Source organism: Furipterus horrens, unplaced genomic scaffold (assembly GCF_987537825.1).
Source record: "Furipterus horrens unplaced genomic scaffold, mFurHor1.1.pri manual_scaffold_1, whole genome shotgun sequence".
NCBI lineage: Eukaryota > Metazoa > Chordata > Mammalia > Chiroptera > Furipteridae > Furipterus > Furipterus horrens.
The window spans coordinates 60,737,195-60,753,754 of record NW_028327171.1 but is presented as its reverse complement, the minus strand read 5'-3'; the positions used below and the strand labels follow the sequence as shown (position 1 = coordinate 60,753,754).

The 16,560-nt window shown below is 37.0% G+C and overlaps 2 protein-coding genes across 3 annotated transcripts in view; one reads left to right on the top strand and one right to left on the bottom strand.

Moving 5' to 3' along the window:
* Window positions 1-16,560, top strand: part of LOC150021192 (ceruloplasmin) — a 76,398-nt gene that overhangs the window by 24,825 nt on the left and 35,013 nt on the right. For both annotated transcript variants that reach the window (XM_090275710.1, XM_090275715.1), the window contains exons 7-9: window positions 4,411-4,550; window positions 5,748-5,900; window positions 8,737-8,951. In XM_090275710.1, coding sequence (XP_090131836.1) covers window positions 4,411-4,550; window positions 5,748-5,900; window positions 8,737-8,951 — 508 coding nt within the window. The remainder of the gene's footprint in view (window positions 1-4,410; window positions 4,551-5,747; window positions 5,901-8,736; window positions 8,952-16,560) is intronic.
* On the bottom strand, window positions 6,950-7,426 carry LOC150021193 (developmental pluripotency-associated protein 3-like). The gene has a single exon (XM_090275738.1). The coding sequence runs from the start codon at window positions 7,424-7,426 to the stop codon at window positions 6,950-6,952; it is 477 nt and encodes a 158-aa protein (XP_090131864.1).

The following is a 16,560-nucleotide window of genomic DNA, read 5'->3' as shown; positions in this document are numbered from 1 at the left end:
TTGCCCCATTTTTTCTCCCATTTCTCCCCCCGACCCAGCCCATGCCTTCTCCCACAGTCATTCCCCACATTGTTGTCCATGTCCATGGATTATTTATACTAGTTCTTTACCATTTTATTTCTAAACTATTTTCCTCTGTTTTCTTTTTCTCCTTCTCCTCCTCCTCCTTCCTCTAAAAGCAAGCCCTTTAACATTTGTAGCAATATTGATTTGGTGGTAATAAACTCCTATAGTTTTTTCTTGTCTAGGAAGCTCTTTATTTCTCCTTCAATTTTAAATGATAGCCTTGCTGGGTAAAGTAGCCTTGGTTGGAGGTCCTTGCTTTTCATTACCTTGAATATTTTATGCCAGTTCCCTCTGGCCTGAAATGTGTCCCTTGAGAAATCAGGTGGGAGTCTAATGGGAACTCCCTTGTAGGTAACTAATTGTTTTTCTCTTGCTACTTTTAAGATTCATTACCTCCTTGTCTTTAAGCTTTGCCATTTTAATTATGATATGTCTTGATGTGGTTGTGGGTCTCTTTGGGTCCCTCTTGCTTTGGAGTCTCTGCAGTTCCTGGAGTTGTGTGTCTTTTTCCTTCACCAGGTTAGGGAAGATTTTGCTCATTATATCTTCAAAAAGGTTGTCGATTCCTTCCTCACTTTCTTCTCTTTCTGGTATCCACATGATGCAGATGTTGTTATACTTCATGTTGTTCCAAATATTTCTTAAACTCTCCTCATTTTTTAAATTCTTTTCCCTTTTTTGCTGTTCTGCTTGGGTGTTTGTTTGTTTTCCTACCTTGTCTTCCAAATCACTGCTCAATTCTCTGCTTCACCTAAACTACTGTTTATTCCTTTCAGTGTTTTAGTTATTTCACGTATTGCATTCTTTATTTCTGACTGGTCCTTTCTTATGATTCTCATGTCTCTCTTCATGCTTTTGAGCATCCTTATAATTATTACTTTGAACTCTATATCTGATAAATTGCTTGCCTCCTTTCATTTAATTCTGCTTCTGGAGAATTCTCTTATTCTTTCATTTGAGGCCTGTTTCTTTGTCTTTCCATTTGGCTACCTCTGTGTATTTGTTTCTGTGTGTTAGGTAGATCTGAAAAGACCCTAGGGCAGCCCTATGTCAGACACTACCTGTGATTGGCTATGGGTAACCTGGTTGGAGATATAAGCAATCTACAGCTTGTGACTCCCTCTGTTGGGCTTGGGTGCGTGCAGAAAGAACAAAGCTGTGCACCAAGGCTAACTTTCATCAGCACCAGGCCTGGGGGAGGGTCAACTTAAATCTCAAATCTCCCAGAGATCCACCTACAGCTGCAGGCTTTCAGTTAGGCTTAATTCACAAAAGTGCCTCCAGCTGTACTCCTTAGCAACCTGGCTTAAGTTTTACAGGGTGGGGTGAGAGGATTCCTGCAGGTGGGGCTATTGCTTCCCCCAAGGCTGTTGCTGCCTGGAGCGGAGTGCTCTGCCAGAGAAAGAGGGCTTCTACAGTATGGGGAATCACTGAGCGGAGAGATCCTGGCTGCTTATTTTTCTGCTCTGCTTATTTTTCTGCTCTCTCCCCAAAGCCACCAACCCCAGATTCTCCTCCTCTGGCTCTAGTCTGCTCTGCCCTCCCTCTGCCAAAGCCCAGGGTAAGTGACTACAAATGAAATTTTATGTGTTAGCCCTTGAATAGTCTCTCTGTCTTTAAGCCATCTCTCCCTGGAGGACAGAAATCTAGCTGCTTTTTACAGGCAGATGTTATTTGGGTTCCTTTTCCAGTTCTGGTGTTCTAGGCTGGGTAGTCCAGCTTGGGGGTTAGGCCCCACACTTCTCAGGGGGACCCCCTGGCTGATGAAATATTCCTCCAGAATTTCAACTGCCACCTGTGGAAGCCCAGCTAGCCCTCTCACACCTCTGTGCTCCCTACCAGTCTCACTATGATGATATGGTTTCTTCCATAAGTCCTTGGTTAAAAAACTTCTCTCCAGCTAGTGTTCAGTTAGTTATTCAGAATGGTTATTCTATAATTTAGTTGTAATTCCAGTTTGGTCCTTGGAGGAGGTTAGTATAGCTTCCACCTATTCTGCCACCATCTTGGGTTATCAAATATTTTGGATATTAATCCCTTATCAGATATATGCTTTGCAAATATTTCCTCCCATTCTGTAGGTTTTCTTGTCACTCTTTGGGTCGTGTACATCCTTTAATACGCACAAGCTACTCTTTGTACATTTCTGATGACTTCTATGATCTCCTAAACATTCTTCCAGCCCCAGTCTTCCTTTCCTATTGTCATTCATTGTGAACTTTCAAAAACATCAATAAGATGCCACCTCCCTGCCTCAAGTCTCTGCTCAAATATCATCTCTTCAGAGAACCCTTGTTTGCCATTCAACTACTTAGAAAAGTTAGCTAAGTCAATAGCTGGGCCTGGCTCAACCCAGACTGTGACTCCAGAAGCAGAGATTTAAGTGCCAGGCTACACAGATATCCAGATGCACTGATTCTCAAAACTGCATTTCTAGCCCAGAAGGCTCTTTCTTATAAATTGCAGACTTATGTTTCAAAGTGCTTAATCAACAACCCACTTGGTTGAGCCTTCTGGAAATCAGTGTGTCTAAACCTAAACCCATTATCTTCCCCAAAATTCTGAATTGCCACCTATCCTTGAATAATATCATCATCCATCTATCAAGCTCGAAACCTGAGCACCATCCTTGACTCCCTCCCTCTTTCACCAATCCCTTCAATTTCTCTCATCATGTACATTATATTCTAATTATCTCTGAAAGCTGCTTATTTCTCTCCATCATCTTTGCCAAGACCTCTGAAGTCATCACTACCTCTCACTGAGATTTTGAAGCTGCCTCCTGACTGGTCTCCCTATTGCAGTCTAGCATACACTAACACATTCTCCAGGCAGCAGCCCAAGGGATCCCACTAAAACGTGAATCCTAAATGCTTACATTTTTCAAAGCTTTCCCACTGCCCTGGGATGGAGTATTGACACCTTAATTTGTTCCTCCTGTTCACCTCTCATTCTCTGCTTCTGCCCTACCCTCATGCTGTGATGCTGACATACTGTGTGCCTTCCTACAGGCTGTTTCCTGTTTGCCAGTGTCTGCCCTACTCTCCCTACTACACACACTTCATCTTTTTAACTCTACTTCTCTTCTAGATAGTTTTTTAAAATCGCTTCCTCTGGAAAGCCTTTGGGGGCCTCTTTCCACAACTTTCTCCTACTTTAGAAGAAATGCTCCTTAATACCTTGTGCTAATTATACATGTTATTGTGTTGATTGGTTCATAGTCTGTCTTCCCTGACAGATGTCAGGTTCATGTGGACAGAGTCGGGTCCAGCTTGTTTATGGTTATGTTAAACGCACATCGCAGAGTTCCTGGCAAACAGCACGTGTTAAATACATTTGTCCAATGAAAGAAGAGATGTGTGGGTGATTTTATGAAGTCAAATGTCTTTCTAGAATTGAATTTTTTCATTTGCAAAATAAGAATATTACTAACTTTTATGCATTCCAATATGAGTACCTGGTTGGTGCTAATATACAATAAGCAGTAGCTCCATAATTTTAAACATTCCATAATTTGTTTAAAGATTCAATTTTTAAAAAAGATTTTTTAAATTTATTTTTAGAGAGAGAGGAAGGGAGGGAGAAAAAAGAGGGAGAGAAACATCAATGCGAGAAAGAAACACTGATGGGTCACCTCTCACATGCACCCCAACCACGAACTGAACCCGCAACTGGCCATTTGTCCTGACCAGGAATGAAACCAGTGGCCCTTTGCTTTGTGGGAGGACCCCCAATCAGCTGAGCCACACTGGTCAGAATGATTCAATTTTCAAAAATGTTTCTTTTTATCCTCACCCAAGGACATATTTTCATTGCTTTTAGAAAAAAAGGAAGGCTGAGGGGAGAGAGAGAGAAAGGGAGAAAAAAAGAAAGAGAGAGAAAAACATCAATATAACAGAAAAAAATTGATTTATTGCCTCCCCTTGGCTCCCCAGCCGAAGATCAAACCTGAAACCTAATCATGTGCCCTGATCAGGAATCAAACCCTCAACTTTCGGTGTACAGGATGACACTCCAAACAACTGAGCTATATCAGTCAGGGCTAAAGATTCAATTTTAGAATAATTTATTAACCATCAGGAGTTGACATGGGATTTCTTGGAATTTTTCTACTTCACTTGAAAAAGTGAAACTTCTTTGCCTTGATTCTCCATTCCCTAACTGAACATCCCTCTGTGAAGTGACCTAGTCTTGTCTGCTTCTGTTGGAGTATATAGTAAATCATGGGTAATAATTATCTCTAAGCACTGGTCAGAATTTTTCTCTACAATTAGTATCCTATGTGCATATCTGATTTCCATTTAATGCTTCAACTCCAGCATTAAACACTTTTCCTTTTGGCAGTGCTTCCGAGGTATTTTTTGAACATGGTTCTACGAGAATTGGAGGTTCTTATAAAAAGCTGGTTTATCGTGAGTACACAGATGCTTCCTTCACAAATCGTAAGGAAAGAGGTCCTGAAGAGGAGCATCTTGGCATCCTGGGTGAGTCCATGCAGAACATGAATGACCATCGTGCTCTTCCCCTGGGCTATACCAACCTCAGGAAGGACAGAGACTTCAGGACCTGCAGCATGCATGCCTTCTACATAAAAACTAGGGATGTGGAAGATCAATCATCAGTAACATGCAGCAGCTAATTATTTTTCCAAATGCAAGTTACCAATAGTAAATCTTCATCATTAAAAACCATGCTGGCTTCAATGATGATTTTTTTTTTTCTTCAAAGAGGTAAGGTGAATCTGTGTTTAAGTAATATTATTTAAACAGACAATGAAGCTATTAGCCTCTGCTCTTAGCTAAAGTAACACCCCATTAGTAATAAACTCCAGGCTACTAATGAGACAGGCTGTGTTGGTCTGAGAGCCTTCTGTAGACATTCCTCAGGCAGAGCCCAAAGACCTGTCCTTGTTCAGGCACTCTGGCAGAACTGCAGAGTGGGTGCATACAGACTGTCCTCACTCTTCACCTATTAGCCATCTGACCTTGGAGTACTCAGCTTTTTGTGTCTATTCCCTTGCTATAAAATGAGAATAATAATAATAATAATAATAATAATAATAATAATAATAATAAAATAATACTTACCTCATGAAGCTGTTGTAAGGGTTAAATGAGTTAATTCATATAAACTCAGAAAAGCACATAGGAAGCTCTCAATAATAGCATTTTACCTATTACATAAAATATTTATATACTATATATCTACGCTTTATTCTATATTTGGTGATAATAAGGATATTGGTAATGGAATATTCACAGCAGTGTTGCTCTTCATATCCAAGAAAATGGAATTTACTTCCTTTGAGTAGTCAAGGTTTATAGCAGCACCCGCCCCCCATGACTCTTGTGATGACGAACACCTATCTAGCCAAAAGAAGAAGAGGGTGAGAAGAGCATGGACCCTCTGAATAGTTTTTTGTAGATGAATAAAGCTTGTGAATTGACTTGGATAAAAAGATAGCAAATTTCATTGACCTGAAGCTGAATTGAAAAGCCCTGCTCATCTCTTTCCAATCGCACCATGGCAAATTGATCATGGACTTTTAAAAACCAAGTTTTCTATTTGCCACAGATAAACACGTTGCTCACAGTGGTTCTTGCCAGAAGACAAGCCAAAGAAAATAACTCCCATATTCTGTATGCTACAAGAAAGGGTAATAATTCTCTCTTTGTCCCTAGGTCCTGTCATTTGGGCAGAGGTGGGAGACACCATCAGAGTCACTTTCCGTAATAAAGGAGCATATCCCCTCAGCATTGAGCCAATTGGGGTGAGAGTCAGTAAGAGCAACGAGGGCACATACTACACCTCTCATTACAACCCCCAGAGTGGAAGTGAGTATAGCACTCTGTAACCAATCAACAATGTTTAATAACCCACTTACCTCAGGAAACCTGTCCCGCAAAAACTGAAGGCAGGACTTCTGAGAAAACTGCTCATGTACCATCAGGAAGCAAACATACCTCTTCTCCTACCATTTCCAATTGGGTTATGAAACTTTGTCCTGTCTTAACTGGATAATTATTGACAATGCTGGCAGTAACTTATTTGGGTTATGTCAATTATATATTTCTGGAGTATCATTTGGGTGATTTTTAAATTTTAAAAATGTTCCTGTAATTATAAGAATATTAGATGCTCATTTTAGAATATTTGAAAAATGTAAAAAGGTATAGCCCAAAATATTACCCATTGTTCTAGAGACAACAACTACTATATTTTTATATGATTCCTCTACTCTTTCATCTGTAGATATATAATGTATATTTTATATACGGTTGAGGTGGTAGTGTATAAATACACCTATTATTATGATTTTGTACCCAGAGTTTGTTTTCTTTTCATTATAAGTATTTCATAAATATAATTATTTATTTATTTATTTAAAAGGTCTCAAATTTTAATTAAGATACTGAAAATTGAAATAGCACATGAAACAACTTGTTATAATTCAAATTTTTGAAAACCAGAGAATCTAGTTAATATACTCAGGACTAATCATGCTCACCAAACCACCCAATGGTTTTTTTTTACATTCCTTCTGCACAAGTTACTTGCTTCTAATTCTTGATGTTCAGTTTCATCTTACCAACCAGGCTTCTACAATACAACAATAACACTCAAGACCTATTAGGACTTCTTTGGGTCAAAATAAAAAAGGAACTGAAGTCATTCAAATGCAGGCTATGTAGATTCCCTATAAGTCACTAGCATCAATGTAGACAAGAAAAAGATGCAAAAAAAAGACATCACAGAACTTCTATCATAGGTAATCAAAATATTGGTCTACAGTCTATCCTAGAATAGTCACTTTCCCAAGATGCTGCATAATGGCCTAAACATTACCAGCAAGAAACAAAAAGTACAAGGGTAAGTTTTATGGCTAAATTGACTCCATGTCATAATTATTCTCCATGTCAATAGTATCAGAAGGATCTCCATGATATAGGCAGTAACGACAGCCACATCTAAATTTTCTGGATCTCGATTCAATCTCAAGTTTCCTCTCTTGTGGGTCTTTCTGAAGCAGAGACAGGGTGCGGTACCTAATAACTTGCAGCATCCTTCGCATCCTTTCTTTCCGAGCAGTAGCCAGTGTCCTCACTCCACGTCTCCTCTGGTAGAGCATGCCTTGACTCAGCCCCAGGCCCAGCCCCTGTAAGGGTTTTTCTCCGCCCTGCTGTTGGGGTGAACATTCTGGTAGAAGGGAAGGGAGTTTGGTACTAGGGTTGAGTGTCAAGTTACCAAGGTTCTTTGCTAGTAGTTCTGAGACAGCTTGAGTGTCAGCCAAATATTCTTCGTGGGGCATCTGAAAAGACTCGGGGGTCCAGGTTGGGTTAAGCTTCTTTGGGGAGTCCATTGGATGTCTAGCCACAGCCTGAAACGCCTAGATTCTCCAAAGGGTTCAGTAGAAGGCGATACTCAAAACTCTCAAATTGCTACAAAGTAGCTGAGAAAGAACCCTATAGCCCAGAAACCCCATAAATATAATTCCAGTGATACAAAATATTCCATTACATGATGTATTTAGGTATTTTTAAAATATTTTATTTATTTATTTTTAGAAAGAGGGGAAGGGAGAGAGAAAGAGAGAGAGAGAAACATGAATGTGTGGTTGCCTCTCGCAAGACCCCAACTGGGAACCTGCCTGCAACCAGATATGCCCTGACTGGCGATTGAACCAGCAACCCTTTGGTTTGCAGGCTGGTACTCAATCCACTGAGCTACACCAGCCAGGGCTGAATTTAGGTATTTTTATATGTCAAGAGTGACCAATAAAGACTAGTAGCTTTGCCACCACTTGTAGTGTGACTGCAAGAAAGTTATTCAGTCTTTCTGGCCTCAGTTTCCTCAAGTGTAAAATTAGGTATGAACATAATCATCAACAAGCTCTCTTTCAGTTATAAAATTATTTTCAGTTTAGTTTTGTTCAGTAAAAAAATTCATTGATTGCCCCCTATTTCCAGGTATTCTTCTAGCTGATAGAAATATAGAGCCAATGCTAGTCTTCAAGAAGGTTAAGTTCTCTTTGAGTGGGGGTGGGGGATACACACAATATAACATGAAAGGTGCTAGAAACATTCTCAGAGCTAGAGACATTTTCAGAAGAAAAAGGGGGGCACTGTCTTAGTTCGTTCAGGCTGCTATAATTAGTTACCACAGACTGGATGGTTTATAAAAAAAAGACATTTATTTCTCACAGTTTTGGTGGTTGGAAGTTCAAGATCAGCACATGGTGGGGTGAGGGCCCTCTTCTGGGTCTCAGACTTACTATATTTTCATCTGTTGAAAGGGCTAAGCAGCTCTGTGGGGTTTCTTTTATAAGGTCGCTAATCCTTTTCAGGAGGGCTCCACTCTCTTGACCTAATCATCTCCCAAAGGCCTCACCTAGCACCATCACGTTGGGCATTAGGATTCCAATATGTGAATTTGGGGGAGGGGATTGCAAATATTTTGACTGTAGCAGGTACCAGTCTCAGAGCTTTAGAAGAGGCTTCCTGGGGGAAAGCACACCCCTCAGTGATCTGACACAGGAAGACAAGTAGGATTTCATTCAAGTAGGATTCATAGGGAGCTCAGAAGTGGGTTATCTAAATCCAGTCTACTTTGTGGCTCAATTCACCACATTAGAATGAACACTTAACCTTACTTACGTGACTTTCCTCACAGGTGTGTCTCCTCCATCAGCCTCTCATGTGGCACCCAAAGAAACGTTCACCTATGAATGGACTGTCCCCGAAGCAGTGGGACCCACTTACAAAGACCCTGTCTGTCTATCTAAGATGTATTATTCTGCTGTGGATCCCACCAAAGATATATTCACTGGGCTTATCGGGCCATTGAAAATATGCAGGAAAGGGAGTTTACATGCAAATGGAAGACAGGTAAGTCCAATCAGGGAAAATAAAAATGATTTTCAAATCCCTTTGAATTATCATTATTATAAGGAAAATTCTGAGTTTCGAAGCAGTGAGGATTCTACACATAATGTTTATTATAATTTTTTTTTCAGGTTTATAAGATCTGTATCATGCAGAGTGTCTCTAGCATGATTGTTCTAATTTTTTTTGGAAACAAAATTTTCCTTGGAATCTTAGATTTTTTATGATACAATTAGACTTCCATACACATATTAAAAAGGTACCTTTTAATGGTATTCAACATTCACTGAGGAAAATATTGCTTAAAATATTTTTTAGAACTCAGAAAATGATCCTTTGACCTAGAAATAGAAATAGCTAACTCCATCATTGTTTTCATATCTAAAATAAATATTTTATTTTTTATTTAATCTTTATTGTATTTTTTCCATTACCCCTTATAACCCCCTTATAGTCCCCTTAAAACCCAGCAATCACCACACTGCTGTCCATGTCCATAAGTCCTTTTTCCTTTCTGCTCAGTCACTCCACCCGCTAAGTTCCCGTCTCCCTTAGCTGTCATCCTGCTCTCCATCTATGAGTCTGTTCCCATTTTCCTTGTTAGTTCAGTTTGTTCATTATATTCCACATATGAATGAAATCATATGGTATTTGTTTTTCTCTGACTGGCTTATTTCACTTAGCATAATGTGAACCTCTAAAAGGTAAGGACTCTGCCCTGGCTGGTGTGGCTCAGTGGATTGAGTGCCAGCCTGTGAACCAAAAGGTTGCCAGTTTGATTCCTAGTCAGGGCACGTGCCTGGGTTGCATGCGATAAGCAACTGATTGCTGTTTCTTTCACACGTCAATGTTTCTCTCCCTCTCTTTCTCCCTTCCCACTCTCTTTAAAACAAATAAATAAAATATTTAAAATATAAAAATATTTAAAATAAAATATTTAAAATATAAAAATATTTAAAGATTCCTTTAAAAATGCCTTCAATATAATTATCACATCCTAAAATCATCATAATAATTTCTTAATATCATTAAATTCCCAATCAGTGTTACATTTCCCAATTGTCTGTTAATCGTTTCAAGTTTATTTGAATGAGTACCTAAATAATTCACACATTACAATCAGTTGATATGTTTTCTCAAGATTTTTTTTTTGCTTTTTTTTAAGAGTCATTTATCCTGTAGGAGTTTCCCATGTCTAGACGTTACCGAGTGTATCCCCGTGGTGTCATTTAACATGTTTCTTTCTGTTTCCTATGAATCAGTTGATAGGTATAAGTCATAATCAGATTCAAGTTATGTTTGTTTGTTTGTTTGTTTTTGGCAATACTATTTCATGTGTGGTACTGGGTAGGGTACGTCTATAAGGGAATAGATACTATATAATTTTCTCTCCATGTTATCAGCCCCTGATAACCATTTCCTATTAGATTCAAAATCTAACCAGATATTACAGGAATGATTCCATCATTCCTTCTTTGTTTATTAGCTAGTATACCTCTATAAACAGACACTTCCCTTAATGGTGTATTTGCTTACCCTGAGGTATTACATAAAAAAGGAATGACAAATGCTTCATTCTTTCTCTTTACTTACAGGTTTCCAAATTAATAGTTTTTCTCTAGCATATTTCAAAGGTTCTTAATATTTTTTCAAATATTATTGTGAACTCATGGTTTTAAGCATATTTGGTGTGTTTCAGTTCATTGCCATTATGCTTATTGATGTTACGTGTATCCTATTTTTGGCCACTGGAGGGCTTTGTTCAGGTAGACTCCTTCATTTTTACATGAAGCTTCTTTAATTTTCAATATAAAAAGCTATTTGAAATGTATATTTCACATTTTCTGAGCCTGACCTGGTATCAGCCATTTTTCCAAAAAGCCCTGGTTCTTTTGGGTAAGAAATTATTTTTAAAACCAGGCATTGCTATTGGGTTAATTATTATTTCTAATCCTTTTCAGTAGGCAGAACTGGAAAAAAAATTTTTTTTCATTTTAAGTTTTTAATGAAAGTTGTATATCAGATTACTTTATTTCTCCATCTTCTCAATTATTTCTCCCTTGTATTTCTCCTTTTCTTCTCCTACTTGGTGAGATTTGGTTTTGTGTTCAAGGATCTTTCTGCAGTCTTTGTGAAGCTTTAGCCTAGTGATAGCCACCATGCAGAGCTGAAGGGCCACATGAATAGTGGTCCCATTAGCTTTCTCCTGCTGCACTTGTTCAATGCAGATGACATATTTCTTCCTGTGAATCTGAACTTTGCCATTTGCTGTCCTTTGTAATGTCCTTGAACAACCTGAACTTCATTATCTTTTCAGATGAGCATGGATCAGACATTGTACTTCTGTCTCAGCTCTTTGGAAAGAGCAGAATACATACCTTCCTAAGAATGTGGGAAGCTGGATTGAAAGGCCTTTTATGGTTCTTGCTCCAGTCAGAAGTCACAAAGGGATTAAACTTTATTTGACCAGCTGACATTTCTATGATGGCCATAATAGGGAACAGCTGGAAAAAAATTTTAAGATAAAATTCATCACGAGTTTATATTGATACTTTCTATTCAATTTAAGTCTATGGATTTTTTGCTTGTTTTTTATACTTACCTAATTGATCTTACACCTGTATCTCCCTTTAACTGCACTGAACTTAGTTATCAATGATACCAATGTAAATATTCATTCAATTCACCTCACAATATACACGCAACAGTTTCATAATCACAGTTACAACACTGCAGCCAACAATATAATTACTAAAAATAGTATAAGATTTGCTTACAGACCTTTTTGCCCTCATAGTAGATCTCACTAGGGATATTCAGTTAAATTACATATTTAGTCAGTTGGAATAATTCCTCACCCACAGAATACAGAGGTTTAATTAATTAACTTTATTTCTTTTTTAAGGGATTGCTTTAAAAATGTAATAGTATTTTATAATTATGTAAGATATTTACCTGGTTCCAACACCAAATCTACAAAAGAGGTATACTAGTATTCAGAGAAGTCTAGCTTTTATGCCTTCTTTCCTCTCACCTGTTCCTTCACTAGAGAGCTTATTTTTACTTTATAATTAATTCTTTTATTTATTATTATTTATATTGACTTTATTTTTTTAGAGCACTTAAAGATTCATAGCAACATTGAGGATAAAGTAGAGATTTCCTATATACCCTGTACCCCACACATACACAGCCTCCCCCAATATCAACATCCCACACTAGGGTGGTACATTTGTTACAAATGGTGGACCTACATTGACACAGCATTATCACCCAAAGTCCCTAGTTTACATTACGTTTCATTCTTGGTGTTAACATCCTGTGGTGTGAACAAATGTATAATAAAATGTATCTGTCATTGTGGTATTATACAGGCAATCACTGGCCTTTTATTGTCTCCATAGTTTTGCCTTTTCCAGAATGTCATATAGTTGGAATCATACAGTGTGTGGCCTTTCTAGATTGCTTTCTTTCACTGAGTAATATGCACTTAAGTTTCCTCCAAGTCTTTTTACGACTTCACAGTTCATTTTTTTTTAGCACTGAATAACATGCCATCGTCTGGAGGTATCATGGTTTGTTTATACATTCAACTCCTTAAGAACATATTGGTCACTTTTAAGTTTTAGTAATCATGAATAAAGCTGCTATGAACATCCATGTACAGGGTTTTGTATAGACAATCATGTCATCTGTGAACAAAAACAGTTTTATTTCTTTCTTCCCAATCATTATATCTTTTTTTTTCCCTTGTTTTATTACATTAGCTAAGACTTTTAGTATAATGTTAAAAGGAGTGGTGAGGGAATATCCTTGCCTGGTACTTGATTTTAGTAGGAAAACTTTTAGTTTCACATCTTTAAGTAGGATGTTAGCAGTAGTTGTTGTTGTTGTTGTTTTTGTAGATTTTTTTTTTTTTTTGGTTTTTCGATTACAGTTGTCCCCTTTTCTCCCAATTTCTCTCCCCCACCCAACCCACCCCCTCTCCCGCAATCATATCCCTCCCCGTTGTCCATGTCCATGAGTCATTTATACGCGTTCTTTGACTAATCCCTTCCCTTACTTATCCCCCTTCTCTCCCTCCCCCCTCCCCCCTATTGACTGCTATTCTGCTCTTTGTTCTATTTAGTTTGTTTGTTTGTGTTGTTCTTTAGTTTCCTGTAATAGGTGAAAGCATAAGGTATTTTTCTTTCTTTGCCTGGGTTATTTCACTAAGCATAATTCTCTCTAGTTCCATCCATGTTGTTGTAAATGGCAGGAGTTCCTTCTTTCTTTCTGCTGCATAGTATTCCACTGTGTAAATGTACCACAGTTTTTTGATCCACTCATCTACAGATGGGCACTTAGGTTGTTTCCAGCACTTGGCTATTGTAAACAGGGCTGCAATGAACATAGGGGTGCATAAGTTCTTTTGAATTGGTGTTTTAAGATTCTTCAGGTATAATCCTAGTAGTGGAGTCGCTGGTTCAAAAGGCAGTTCCATTTTTAATCTTTTGAGGTAATTCCATACTGTTCTCCATAGTGGCTGCACCAGTCTGCATTCCCACCAACAGTGCAGTAGGGTTCCCATTTCTCCACATCCTCGCCAGCACTTGTTGTTTGTTGATTTGTTGATGATGGCCGTTCTGACTGGTGTAAAATGGTATCTCATTGTGGTTTTTATTTGCATCTCCCTGATGGCTAATGATGTTGAGCATTTTTTCATGTGTCTATGGACCTTCAGTATGTCCTCTTCGGGGAAGTGTTTGTTCAGGTCCTTTGCCCATTTTTTAATTGGGTTGTTTGTTTTCTTGATGTTGAGTCATATTAGCTCTTTATATATTTTGGAGATCAGTCCCCTGTCTGTGATATCATTGGCAAATATGTTTTCCCATATGGTTGGTTTCCTTTTCATCTTGCTGATGTTTTCTTTTGCTGAGCAGAAACTCTTTAGTTTGATGTAATCCCATTTATTTATTTTTTCCTTTATTTCTCTTGCTTTAGGAGATGTATCCGTAAAGAAATTGTTACGTGAGATATCTGATATTTTCTTGCCTATGTTTTCCTCTAGGACTTTTATGGTGTCACGGCTTACATTTAAGTCTTTGATCCATCTTGAGTTTATTCTCGTGTGTGGTGTAAGTTGGTGGTCTAGTTTCATTTTTTTGCAGGTCCCTATCCAGTTCTCCCAGCACCATTTGTTAAAGAGGCTCTTCTCACTCCATTTTATGTTCCTTCCTCCGTTATCAAATATTAGTTGACCATAGAGGCCTGGGTTTATTTCTGGACTCTCTATTCTGTTCCACTGATCTATATGTCTGTTTTCATGCCAGTACCATACTGTTTTGATTACAGTGGCTTTGTAGTATTATTTGATATCTGGTGTTGTGATTCCTCCTGCTGTGTTCTTCTGTCTCAACATTGCTTTTGCTATTCGGGGTCTTTTTTGGTTCCATATGAATTTATGGAGTATTTGTTCTAGGTCTGTGAAATATGTCATTGGTATTTTAATAGGGATTGCATTGAATCTGTAAATTGCTTTGGGTAGTATGGCCATTTTGATGATGTTGATTCTTCCCATCCAAGAACATGGTATTTGCTTCCATTTATTTGTATCTTCCTTAATTTCTTTCTTCAATGTTATGTAATTTTCAGAGTACAGGTCTTTTATCTTTGGTTAAGTTTACTCCTAGGTACTTTATTTTTCTTGTTGCTATAGTAAATGGTATTTTCTTTTTTGTTTCTGTCTCTGATATTTTATTGTTGGTGTACAGAAATGCCTTAGATTTCTGTATATTTATTTTGTACCCTGCTATTTTGCCAAATTCACTTATTATATCGAGTAGTCTTTTAGTGGAGTTTATAGGATTTTCTAAGTATACTATCATGTCATCTGCATATAATGAAAGTTTTACTTCCTCTTTACCAATTTGGATGCCTTTTATTTCTTTTTCTTGTCCGATTGCTGTGGCTAGGACTTCCAACACTATGTTGAATATTTTGTAGATATTTTTTGAGTTAAGGAAGTTCCCTTTACTCCTAGTTTACTGAGAATTTTTAGTGATGAGTGGACGTTGGATTTTGTTAACTATCTTTTTGCATATATTGACATGATCATGTAATTTTCTTCTTTAGATTATTGATTTGATGGTTCACAGTAATTGACTTTAGAACATTGAACCAGCCTTGCATACTTGGGATAAATCCCACTTGATCATGCTATATAATTTTATTTATACATTGTTGGATTTAATTTGCTAATTTTTTGGATGTATTATACATCTATGTTCATTAGAAATATATTGGTCTGTAGTTTTCCTTTCTTATAATGTCTTTGTCTCATTTTGGTATTAGAATAATGCTGGTCTTTTAGAATGAGACAAGAAGTATTTCCTCTGCTTCTATCTCCTGAAAAAAGATTGTATAGAATGGTATAATTTCTACCTTGAATGTTGGGTAGAATTCATCAATGAACCCATCTGGTTGTGGTGCTTTCTGTTTTGAACAGTTATTAACTACTGATTCCATTTATTTAGTAGATATAGGCCTATTCAAATTCTCTACTTGCTCTTATATGAGTTTTGGCAAATTGTGTTTTTTAAAGAATTGATCCATTTTATCTAAATTACCAAATTTATGAACATATAATTTTTTGTAGTATTTACTATCTTTTTAATGTCCATAGGATCAGTAGTGATGTCCCATGTTTCATTTCTGAGATTAGTAATTGTATTCTCTTATTCTTTTAGTCTTCTTAGAGCTTATTGATTTTTTATTGATATTTTCAAAGAACCACACTTTAGTTTCATTTATTTTTTTGTTTTCAATGTCATTGATTTCTTCTCTAATTCTTATTCTTTTATTTTTTAAATGAATATGTATGTGTATTAATATCCTTGCTTTTTTCTTTTAACAATATAATCTATAATTCCCTCCAATCTGTAATATATGGAGATATTCCTAATTCCTATTTACAGTAGCTATTTCTCCATTGTGTAGACATGCTACAGTTTATATTACAGTTTATATTATAATGTCCACTATATGACAGGGGTTTGGGTTTTTTCCAGTCTTTGCTTTAACAAATATAACACAATGGTAGCCTTGTTCATACATCTCTTTGTATTTTTGCTAGCATAATTCTGATATAAATTTCTAAAAGTGGTATTGCTTGGACAAAAAATAAGTACATATACAATTTTGCTAGATATTGCCAAATTCCCTTACATAAGAATCCTGCTGTACTGTATTCCCACCAGTTAAGGACATAGGCAGTATCTCTGTAATTTTAATTTTTTTCTTGTTATTAGTAGTTGAGCATCTTTTCAAATGGTTAAGAATCATTTTCACTTCTTTTATTTGACTATTTATATCTGTAGCTTATTTTTCTATATGGTTATTTTTCTTCAATGATTTAGACGTTATTAATATCTTAGAGATAGAAACCCTGAAACCCTTTGAGATATTAATTATAAATATTTTTTCTTAGTTATTTGCTTTTTTACTTTGTTTATCGATGTTATTTGCCATGTAAAATTTTAATTGCTACTATCTTTTCCTTGATCATTTATAGATATGTTGACACAGATTTAAGAGAGCTTTTCCATGTCCCAGTTTATAAAAGAATTCATCC